The sequence below is a fragment of the Nematolebias whitei genome, chromosome 8, assembly GCF_014905685.2.
Source record: "Nematolebias whitei isolate Nwh7 chromosome 8, NemWhi1, whole genome shotgun sequence".
In the NCBI taxonomy this organism is placed as follows: Eukaryota; Metazoa; Chordata; class Actinopteri; order Cyprinodontiformes; family Rivulidae; genus Nematolebias; species Nematolebias whitei.
This window is the reverse complement of record NC_056505.1, coordinates 4,591,838-4,603,675: the sequence shown is the minus strand read 5'-3', so window position 1 is coordinate 4,603,675 and position 11,838 is coordinate 4,591,838. Positions and strand designations below refer to the sequence as shown.

Here is an 11,838-nt window from a genome sequence, read left to right as displayed (position 1 = left end):
TAGTACAAGGCCAGGTATAAGCTAAAACTAACAGAACTGCAGCTAAACAAGGAAAAAAGCAACTAAAGCTAAAAGTAGCAGAATGGTAAATAAAAGCTAAAAGTACTACGAGGTCCGGTATAAGCTAACAGTAACAGAACTGCAGCTAAAAGTAGCGTAACAAGATGTAAATAAAGTACAACTTGCTGAGCAAATTTCACCAAATCTAAAGTGAATGAATTAACGAGATCTCGGTGCATTTCTACGAGGAAATTTGCTAATAAAATTAACTTTTTAAGTATAAAAGTTATAAAAAAAAACAATAAAGTCATAGCTCCCATCTCCTGAATGAGCTGAATGTTTTGAAAAGGGAACGGCTAAAACAGCACAAAGTATTCATGAAAACAATTTAAAAACTGGGAAACTGTCTGAAAGCTACAAACATCTGATCTAAAATTAAAAAAACAAGTGACGTTAAATAAATTCAGTTCAACTCTTTTGTTTTCGTAAATGGAGATAAGTTTTTCCCCAAAGCAGGTTATTTTAAAACCACCTCAAGACTCTTCCTATTTAGTAAAGTTTCCTTAAAGGCTAATATTTTCTTTCATTTCTACCATTCATGGGGTATTTTCATCGAACGCTGCCAAATATGGACAAGTGGGGTCATCAGGGTCAGCTCACACATATTCAGGGAGGGGGAGATGAAGAAAGGAGAGATGGAACTGTAGGTTCCTGCTCCGGGTTTAATGAGGAACCTTCAGACTAAAACCGGCTCTTTTCTGACAGGCTGGCTAAAAAAGGAAAGAAAATCAACTCTGCTGTGGTAACTGAATACGCTGAGTGACATCACAGGTTCAGACTAATCCTTGGTGTCGACGCACCGACGAAAACCACCTGAAGATCTAAAATTAAACTTCGTGACGGAGCGAGGAATTCAACATGAAGCAGACGAGCAACATCTGAGAAAGTCCATTACTGTAGGACGTCTGAGGCAGCGGGGGTGGTTCTGATGTCCATCAGCTCACCTCCCATCATCCTGCTCCTGCTGGATATACACAGCAGAAGCAGGGGGAAAAGGCTGGGGGTGGGGGCTTGACAGGAAGTGAGTCCAATGCCCTGACCACGTCTTTTCAAAACAATAATTTTCTTTGTAAATGTCACTGTAAATGTTTTCATACACCTGGCAACACAGGACATGACCCAAAACGATAAAGGGAGACGTCCAAGATGCCTCCAAAGATGGCCGAACCACCTCAACAGACTCTTTTTGATGCAGAGGAGCAGCGGCTCTACTCCGATCTCCCCCCGGGTGACGGAGCTCCTGCGAAGGATTTGGTTCTTTCAGTCATGATCCAAACCTCAGGTGAGGGCTGGAACGTGGACAGACCAGTAAACGGAGAGCTTTGCTTTTAGACTCAACTCTTTCTTCACCACGACCGACCGAAGCAACAATCATGGAAAAAAAAAGGAGATTCCCAAAACAGACCAAGGTGTAGTTCATGAGATGTATTTACAAAGCTTTGGAGAGCAGTCCAGCATTCACAGAACATTACACCGTTATCAGTTCTCTCATCTGTGTGGAACCCTGACCTGCTCTCACTTCCTGAACCGGACTAGTTAGTTTTATAGAATAACCTCCGGCCCAGCCCTCAGCCCCGCCCCTCCATGTCTGAACTGCCATCAAAAGGTCCACTTGCAGACAGGAAGGAGTGGATCCGAGTCAAGGACACGTCACCAAATCATATCAGTCAGCCCTTGAGGATATCTCAGAAACACCCAGTTCTTTCTGTTCCTCACTAATGTCACAGTAAGAGTGATTACATGAAAGTGTTGATATCACATCACAAACATGAGCAGGACGATGCAGAACGTTCCCACAGGAGACATTGATCATGGCGAGTGCAAATGAAACACAGTACACGGACACAGCCTCTTTACTGAAGAGGAAGCCCCGATCCATCGATCCATCTCCCGCTCTGTCCTATGACGAATCAGGAAAAAGGTGCCCAGACACACGAATTCCTCCACCCGAGGCAAAAACTCTGCCTGACCCGGAGGGGGAGGTCCACCTCCACCTGTTTCCGGTCGAGGACCATGACCTCAGATTTAAGGAGCTGACTCATCCCAGCCGCTCCCCTCTCGATCAATGATTGTTTTCAAAAAGTTGTGTTTAGGCCGTCCACACGAGAATGCAACTGTGACGTTTCGGTGTGGGCGGAGCCTGAGACGTACCCAACCGATTAATGAAACAGATTTGCGGAAAGCGTTAAAATATAATAGAAAAACCATTTACTTGATTGATATTTCTAACAAGGTGCAAAGAAGTAGCAAACAACGGTTGGACACCCGCCCCTTTACGGTCCAGTCCCGCAGTCCGCTGCAGAAAATCCAAACTGAAGATCCAAAATGAGGTCAAAGGTGTTCCAGACCTACAGGAATCCAGTCCTGCTGAAAGGAACTGGAGCAAACATCAGAAACTCCAGCTCCTGCTGTTCACAACATCTCAGCTTCCAACGGTTTGACTTGTTCAAACAAACTGCAGCGTGAAGCAGCGAGAACCAAAACACTGAACTCAGAGCTGTTGAGGCAGGGAGAAGGGAAACACCGGGCTGTCAATCAAACTCAAACCTTCACTGTAATTCATGACTTTAACCGTTGTTCTTGTTCTGCAGCGAGGTTGGCGACGGTCCAATCGTGGTCCTCGAGAGCCACGATCCTGAGCGGTTACTCGTTTCCCTGCTCCAACGCACCTGAGTCAATCATTAAATGACCTGTTCATGTTCTGCAGACGCCCCTTAATCACTCCAGGATTCAGATCAGCTGCGACGAAGCAGAGAAACATCAAAAACCTGCAGGACCAGAATCGGACACATCACGGCACTTTCAGGTCTCAAACAGGAAGTAGTTTAATTCATAAAAATAAAAGCACAACGTTTATACTAAAATCTGCTCTTTTTTTATTACTCACTTAAAACCAGAAGACGTCAAAGTTCATGCTCAATAATCAGGTAAAGAAATCCAACGATGTCCTTCAGGTCACCTGGACAGTTCCTTCTTTTGACCCCGTGGTTGCTCCGGTGTGGGAGTTCAGTTCAGTTCATTTATAAAGAGCCAAGTCACAACAGAGGTCGTCTCAGGACAATGAACAGAAACATTCATATATTAAATAATAATTTAACATTAATTATCTGAGGAGCCGACTGCTTTGCATCAAAATGGGTTTGAACCCGTCCAGACTTTTCTACCTGGATTATTGAGCAGCATCAGAATCAACTGCTCCTTCTCTGCAGTTGTAGCAGATAAACGACAGAAACACCTTAACTTTAAATTTGCAGTTAAACCTTTAAAACAGTTTATCGTCTTTTATTTGCAACAACTACTTTGCATTTCACCTTTGCATGGTTTTATTCTCTTTTTCTGCTTTGAAGATCTGATGTTTACGCATCGTTGTAAATTGTTTTATGGTTTTATTGTGCAGCACCGTGGTCGTTGGAAATGTTGATTTGATTTAAAATGTGACTGAGGGCGAGCGGTGGCGATAATAAGAGAGGACTATAATCATTTCAGTGTTTAAGAAAAGGTGCTTCGATGCTTCTGTTCTTATTTCCCTACAAATAGAAGACCTATATAATACAACTTTAACGTTTTAGTATTTTCCTCGTCTCACAGACCCTGTATGGTTCAAAAGGAACAAGATTAATTATCTAAGGCACGTGTGAAGAATCTGAGACGTCAAACCAAACAAAAACTTTAAATTCAGATATTTTATCACACATGTGAATGCATCGTTACAGAAACTAAACAGGACAGCAGGACCGTCCAGTCAAGGCCTTCACTGCAGAGTGGAGCTGAAACATCAGCGCAGTTAACAGCTGCTGCAGCTGCCGAACACCCTGAAGAAACCCCCTCCAACATCTGGAGCAGACAGTAACTGAGCAGCTGGACGCTTCAAGAAACGATTTTCCATGGAAATGCAGATGCAGCAGACCGACCGATGAAAGGAAGCGCTGCAGACGACTTCAGCTGCAGTGAAGTGACCTTTCGTCACAGTGCTCGCTGTGTCAACAACGTTCTGCAGGGTGTGTGATGGAGCATTCCTCTCAGCTCCAGAAAACAAGTCATGTGATCGTCTGAGTCATCCTGGAGCACAGACTCCGAGTGTTGTCCTGATCAGACAGGAGGACGCTGGTCTTCTCTCTGATCGTCTGCAAATCAGCACAAGAAGCTGAAACACTACAACATCTGGGCGGGTCACATGTGGAGCCCCGCCCTTCTCAGCTGAACCCTGGGAGAAAACGCATTTTGTTCCTAATTAGTGTTTGTGGCCGCTGATCACAAAGAAACGTGTGTAAAAGTAAAAACAGGGTTTGGTTCTCGGGGCTTCCATCTTCTGGGAACCTGAGCTGATCCTCACGAACAAGTCGAGACGTTAGAGACAGAAGAACTGCAGAAGCTGTAAACACTGATCTGAAATCAGCTCCAGGAAAAGAATCTGCTTTTAGTCCCGAGGACGACATGAAGCAACTCAAACAAGTCATTTCATAATCCTAATCCGCCTTCATAATCCTTCAGTACCACAAAAAACATTTACAAACACAAACATCTTAAACAGATTTCTTGGCTAAACGCGTTCAATCAGGCGATGATACGTGTAATAAAAAATTAAACGGATGCTGTGGATTTTAGTGTTTCTAAATTTATACTTAAAAAATTAAAATGATCCCCAAAGAAACAAAAGATCTTAAATTATTTCTTTAAATTCTTCAGCACACTGGATCCATTTCTTTCTTCTATGCTCTTTTTGGTTTATTGCTAATGTTTTGTTAATTTTAGTTTTCAGCTTTATTTGACCTTTAGCTAGAATTGAGACTTTAGCTACTTTCAGCTTTTAGCTAGCATTTTGCTAATTCTAGCATTTTGATACTTTCAGCTCACCTTCTTCTACTTTTAGCTAGCACTTTGCTAGCTTTAGCTCTAATTACACCATCATCCACCCACAATCATCTGCTTGTTCTGGACTCGGGTCTCGGGGGCAGCAGCTTGAGCAGGGAGGTCCAGACCTCTCTGTCCACAGACACCTCTTCCAGCTCTTCTGGGAGGCAAACCAACTGAGAGACGTAGTCTCTCCAGCGTGTCCTGGGTCTTCCCAGGGGTCTCCTCCCAGTCACACATGCCTGAAGGACCTCCCTACGGAGGCACCCAGGGAGCATCCTTACCAGATGAACCACCTCAACTGGCTCCTCTCGACGTGGAGGAGCAGCGGCTCTACTCCGAGTCGCTCCTGCTGACTGAACTTCTCACCCCGTCTCTAAGGGAGAGTCCAGCTACCCTGCAGAGGGAACTCGTTTCCATGGAGATGATGGAGTCTCTATTCAAGGCCTCACTGAACTCCTCCCACATCCGAGGTTTTGCCTCAGCAACAGCCAAGAGTCCTGCCAGCCAACAAGACAGTTTCTCCCAATCACGCCCCTTCAGGTCAAACTGCCGTTCCCCACGTGGGCATGAAACTCCCCCAGCAGAACAAAAGAATCCCCAGCTGGTGCACCTTCCAGGTACCACACTAAGGATTTCAAGAAGACCAGATACTCTGCCTCTCACCATGGGCAACTCCAGAGTGGGAAAAGGTCCAGCCCCTCTCAAGAAGATCAGTTCCAGAGTCCACGCTGTGCATCGAGGAGAGCCCGACGAGATCTAGTCCGTACCTCAAAACCTCACGCACAAGCGCCGGCTCCTTCCCCACCAGAGAGATGATGCTGCACGTCCCAAGAGCTTTAGCCAGGGTCCGAGGCCCATCGCACTTCACACCCGACTCGTACGGCTCCTCCTGCAGGTGGTGGGTCCACAGGAAGTCAAACCCAGGTTGTTCATTTGGGCCCTGGGTGGGGCCCCGGTCACCAGGTGCTCGCTGAAGAGCCCCTCCCCCAGGCCTGGCCCCGGTAACCCACCTCTGAGCACTGTACTTGTACTATGTTTATCTATACTTGGTACTTTTAGTTTGTTTTGATAGTTTTAGCTATAGTATCGGTATTTTTAGATCATGTTTTGCAACTTTTAGCCTTTACATAACATTTTGCTGCATTTAGCCAGTGTTTTGCTTATTTTATGTAACATTTCATTACTCAGCATTTTAAAACTTTTGGTCTGTTTCTTTTCACACTTTTAGTTTTTATCTAGCGTTTGGCTACTTTCAGCTCAGTTTCAGCTTCTTCAGTAAATTTAATCAGTCGATCAGCGTTCACGCTACAATCTGGTACAAAATAATTTCTCTAGTTTCTTTTTTTTTTTTTTGACTCGTATAAAAGCAAAATGCTCTCCAGCACTGTGGCATTTACGTTCAAAACACAAGTTAAATTTGTTAAACTGATATTTTCTGTCTTCTTTTGTCACTGCAGCTCCAAAAAGAGGATAAAAAGTTTAGGAATGTTCTTGATGAGATAAAAAGATCAATCTCCTGGAAGAATGGGGCGTTTAAGGAAGATTTGAGTGCTGACTCAGCTGGACTGAAATATAAGACATCTTTATTTATAAAGCACTTTGACCAAAGTAAATAATGGGAAATAATGAGAACCTGTGCTAATCAGAAACAATACACATAATCTTATTTGTTAGTATCTGTTTACTAGTTGAGGCCAAACTTAGAACTTTTGCTCCAACAAAAGTTGCTTTATTTCTATAAATAAAAACCTTAAAAAAAAACAACTAATAAATTAATGTTTTTATCCACCTGCGCTAAAATCTATGTTTGATTCGTCATATATATTATGTTCACAGGTATAAATATGTCATTTTTTGCAGTAAAAGATTCTAATCTCCTGATTATGTAAAGGTTTATTACAGGTTATTTAATAAAAGTTAACAGTTTAATAATATTCTATCATTTTAAATACATATTAAATAATATTCCCTGAAATCTCTACATACAACTACAAGTTTTGTGACTGGTGACAACTTTTCATATTGTTCAGAAGTTATAATTATATTAATCCCAAATGTTTAAATTTTAAAACACTCTGACATAATTGATTTGATTTAAAATCTTGTTTATAAATAAAGTAAACGTCTAAAAATGTCATCACCTTAACTACAAATCAGATTTTATTTTGGATTCATCGGTTACATCCAGAGGCCTTTAGGTACCTGAACGCAACGTTTACCTTAGAGGCTGACACGTTCAGGAGCAGCAGATTTTACAGTTTTCTTTATAATGTTGTGAATTTCTAATCCCTGACAAGGACGTGAACGTTACATCAAAGCCCAGGAGTTGGTTTTAACTGGATTAACCGGGACAGCGAACCAGAACCAACCAGCCCGACTTGTTTTCAGGGCGAGGGTTCACGGTGATCCCGACATGTCCCGCCCGTTCGGACTTTACCTTGTCGGTGATATTCTCCGCGCTGTCAGGGTCACCTCCGCCCCCGCCTCGCTTCCTCAGCTCCGTCATGTCTGCTCGTTTCTCCGCCGGGACGTTCAAGTGTCACATAAGCCTCCTCAGGCTCGGGGCTGGCGGAGGACGGGGAGGGGGTAAGGTGCAGCCAAACCCTCGAGTTTTATCAAACAAACTCCGGGATTTTTAACTCGGCTCCGATCCAGACGCTGTCCATGAAGAAGGTCTCTTTCCCCGAGAGTCCCCCGGTGACAACAGCGAGTCCCGACAAGCGCCGCCGGCTCCAGAGGACGCGAAACTCAGCGGCTTGAATTTGTTTATCGCCGCAGTCGCCGCTTTTCTTCTTCTTCTGCCGCAAAGGTTCACAACCGCTTCCGGTGAAAACTTTCAAAATAAAGGTATATATTGAATTTTTTTTTTTTTTTTATTATTATTAAACGTATACAAACATGAAAAAAAAGGTACCACAATATATACATTGTGTTCACACTACGTCCTTACAAAGTTACAACCAGCAAACAAATCTAACCAAATAAGAAGAATATAAAATAAAACCGTACCCCCCCCCCCCCCCCAAAAAAAATAAAAAAAATAATAATTTGCATTTACAATATAAAAGTCCAGGGCAAGTTGTGTTTTTCAAACAAGCGTTTTTCGCAGAAACCGGAAGCTTACTTTTACTAGTTTAAATTGACCAAATAGTGTATTATAACTGTCGACTATGGTATTTATGCATACAAAAATTTACGACGGTAATAATTAGCTTCATAAGTAAAATTTTATTTTAAACTTTATTACAAATTCGCAAATTACGTTAATTCTTTTCAATTCTGCTCGTGTCTTTGCTGCCCTCTTGTGGTCAATACAGGAACAACAGAAAATGTAGGCAGGAGTACGGTGGCCGTGAGGTGTAAATGAACATTTGAAAAACATTTAAAAAAAAAACACCCAAAACAATAAAAACAAAACAACATTTGAAAAACAGAACAGACGACCAATAATTTAAAGCATCTTATAACACAAACCGAAACATTTATGCGACAAATAAAATTAAAAAGGCTTTGGTAACAGAAATAATATCAATTAACAACCACTATTTATATAAAAATAACAATACTTATTACATATTTAAAAAGTACACAAAATGATTTAAACAAAATATACATTTATTGCTTGAGAAAAAGACTTTATTTACACTTTCTACAAGTAATCAAGCTAAAACATGCACAAATGGATCGCCATTTATTTGAATATGACACAGAAGATAAAATAGTCATTTTTGAATGGTTTAAAAGTGCACTCGGTTTTTACATCCAGCAGTTGCGTTTTAAAAAAACATTAGCGGGAGTAAAGAAACTTGAAGCTTATTTTTCTCCATTTTCTCTTTTTTAAATTTGATTTATTTAAGTCGCTACAATTCCGGTATTAATTTAAATCAATTTAGTGTGTGTTTAGCTGAAGGTGCCAGATTATGCTATACAATTGCAATCTGTTTATCTAATTACCAATTTCGTCTACACAATAAAAAAGTTACTTTTTAAAAAAAAATTATGCACTCATTTTTACTTTGAAAGTCTAAACAGGAAATACTAACATTTACGTAACCTTGACAACAGCGCAGTTCTGTTCTAGCATATGGCCACGAGAGGGCGACAAAAACACGTTTGGTTCAATGTTATTTTAACAAATCAACCATCAAAAGGCAGAAAATGTAATTTTTTTTCTTGTCAACAGTGAAAATAAGAACGTCAAAAAAGTTTGTGGTGTTTAAATATGTAAGGTATTCATATTAGACGTTGTGTCGGTGAACATATTGGTCGTCTGCCTACATTTTATCCCTTTATTGACCACAGGAGGGCAGCAAAGACAAGCAGAATTGAAAAGAGCCTTAACGACAAGAGAAGTATCTCAGCGCACTTCCGTTTTCGCAACTTCCAACGTGAGCTAGCTAACAGGCAAACGCAAAACAACTAGACATCTACAAAGTGTATAAAAAATAAATATATAATTTACCACAGATAAGATACAATTTGACTTAGTATTTTTTTGTTTACACAAAACTTTAATAAAAAGCTAAACATTTTTATATTTATTTCCTAAAAACATTCTGTCCCCTATTTGGGGTTTGAAAATGTTTCTACAAAAATAGACAATTTTTCTCCCAAAATGAGGAACACAAACTTTTGGTGGTAAACAGCCATTATTTATTGAAATGAAATAGAAAGTATAAGTACCAGATCTATTGCAGTATTGTTTTGTTTCTGTAACGGGAGCTTTACTCCACACTTTTTTAATTTATTTTTCTCTTGCAGGATGTAGTGAACACAAACATACAAGAAACATTCAGCTATCACAGATTGCACACCAGATACTGTAACGCAGCCTAATGCAAGACCACCAAAAAGAACCCAGGAGTTTCCTCTCGTTCGTCTCTTTAATTTGTCCATATTTTGTCCAGAAAGAGTACAAAAGTCCACCTGGAGCTGAGAACGTGCGTCTCTGTACACAAACTTCATCAGTCCATCCTCATCCAACAAGAAAAAAGCAGCAAAAAAACAAAAACATCCTAACATGTACAATACACTGACACAGAAAGTCAGCTGTGTTAATAAACATGCAACAAGTAAAACTTGCTGAAATTGCGATAATCATTAAAAAACAAAAATCTAAAACCAGTTATAATTGCATAAATACTTTGTACAGTTCATTTATCTGCAGTGAAATGCACCTTTCTGTTGAAATGACAACATAAATCTGCATTTAATAATAAAAAACTCACAATTCCTCTTTTTATTTTATTTTTCCTACAAGGTGCAAAGAAACTCTTGATTGATAAAAGTCAACTCTTTAGCAGTTACAGTACGGGAAAATCCAGAGAGATGAAAGGAAAAAACAACCGGAGTGCATATTATCATTCTTAAACAAGTGCAGGGATCTGTAGCGGTGGAGAATAAAAGACTTTGTCTGGGTAAGAATAATAATAAAGCAGCACCTGAATGCCCAGCTGCTGGCCAGAACAACAAACGATGACATCAGGACACAGATGGAGAATTTAAAATGTGCACAGCGTTTACCAAAACATGCAACGTAAAAAAAAAAAAAAAACAATTATTAAAGGTAGTCATTACAAATTATGAAACCAAACATAAAAGGTTTATTCTGAACTACATCAAAAGTCATCATGAACTATATTAAACAGTGCAGTTTAAAAGACTTCAGGAGATTTACTGAATCATCCATGTGAAATTCTGAAATGTGGGTCTGCGCTCAATGTAAACATTGGGCTAAAGGCATCAAAAACAATAAAACTTAATCACTTTCAGTCACTTGGGCTGTTTTTGTAGAACAAACATACATTGTTTATTGTAGCTGACATTCGGTGACTAATGTTTAATTTAAGGACGTAACCCATCAACACGAGAAATACTTTAAGCGATTTACTTTCTTAGTTGTAACATTTTGTTTTAGGCAGAGAACCTTTGAATCCCAACAGCTGAAGTTTGTTTAAGTGATTAAACGGAACATTTTCTACATAATTTCATGCTTGAATTTAACTTTTCACTCATTTCTGTTCATCCTGACATAACTTTTTTTTATTTTTAATAAAGTTATTTTAAAGAAATGTCTCTTGAAACAAAAAGATTTACAGCAATTGTTTCCAAACTTTTAGGCTACAGACCCACAAAGAGCATCAATTTCCTGCATAAGTTCTAATCCAATCAAACACTCAGATTATAACATACAAGTCTTGACAGCTATAATTTATTCATTCTTGTCTGTTTTTATCCTTTGCACTGACATTTATCTGTAAAAGTACCAGAGTAAATTAACTCAAACTGCACCACATGATGAAGTTCAGGATCATTTTACTGTTTATGTTTTCTGATTTTATATTTTGTAACAAATAGCTTCAGCTAGCGTCAATGATTGGCCACAAACTGAGGATGAAGAGCGAGCGAAGACGAGCAGAGGCCGGATAAATGAAGACGTCCCTTTTCTGTTCGTCGAGCTGCTTCCACGTGGAAACGACACTTTTTAAAAAAACGACCGTCTGAACCGAAAAGCCGAGGAAACGGAGTGATGCTTAAAGAAACGGCTAAAAGCACAAGTCAGCGAGCAGCAACAAATATCTGCAGATGGGAATTAATTCATAAAAAGATGATAGAAGTTAAAAAATATTATCAAAACATTTTGGCAAAAAATAGAAATGATCCACCGCTGTCTGACGGAGACGAAACACATTTCTGTAAACAACCTGGAAATTATTGAACAAAAAAAAAAAGGTGATTTTTGCATAACTTGACCCGCAAACATTACATTTTTGACATTCGTGTCCCCGGCTCCGCCCTCTGGGCCTGGCTCCGCCCTCTGGACTCGCTGTGACGCACGTTACACACATTTTGTTTGTTTAAAGCCAGCAGTGGTTAGTTAGACACTAAATTACAAGGAAGTCGTTTTTTCTTCGTACTGACCGT

The 11,838-nt window shown here is 40.1% G+C and overlaps 1 protein-coding gene across 1 annotated transcript in view; it reads right to left on the bottom strand.

Moving 5' to 3' along the window:
• The window catches only part of cds1 (CDP-diacylglycerol synthase (phosphatidate cytidylyltransferase) 1), a 21,642-nt gene extending 13,929 nt beyond the window's left edge, over positions 1 to 7,713 (bottom strand). The window contains exon 1 of the mRNA XM_037680150.1: positions 7,352 to 7,713. Within this exon, the coding sequence (XP_037536078.1) occupies positions 7,352 to 7,420 (69 nt within the window). The 5' untranslated portion in view covers positions 7,421 to 7,713. The remainder of the gene's footprint in view (positions 1 to 7,351) is intronic.
• Between the last annotated feature and the right edge of the window lie 4,125 nt (positions 7,714 to 11,838).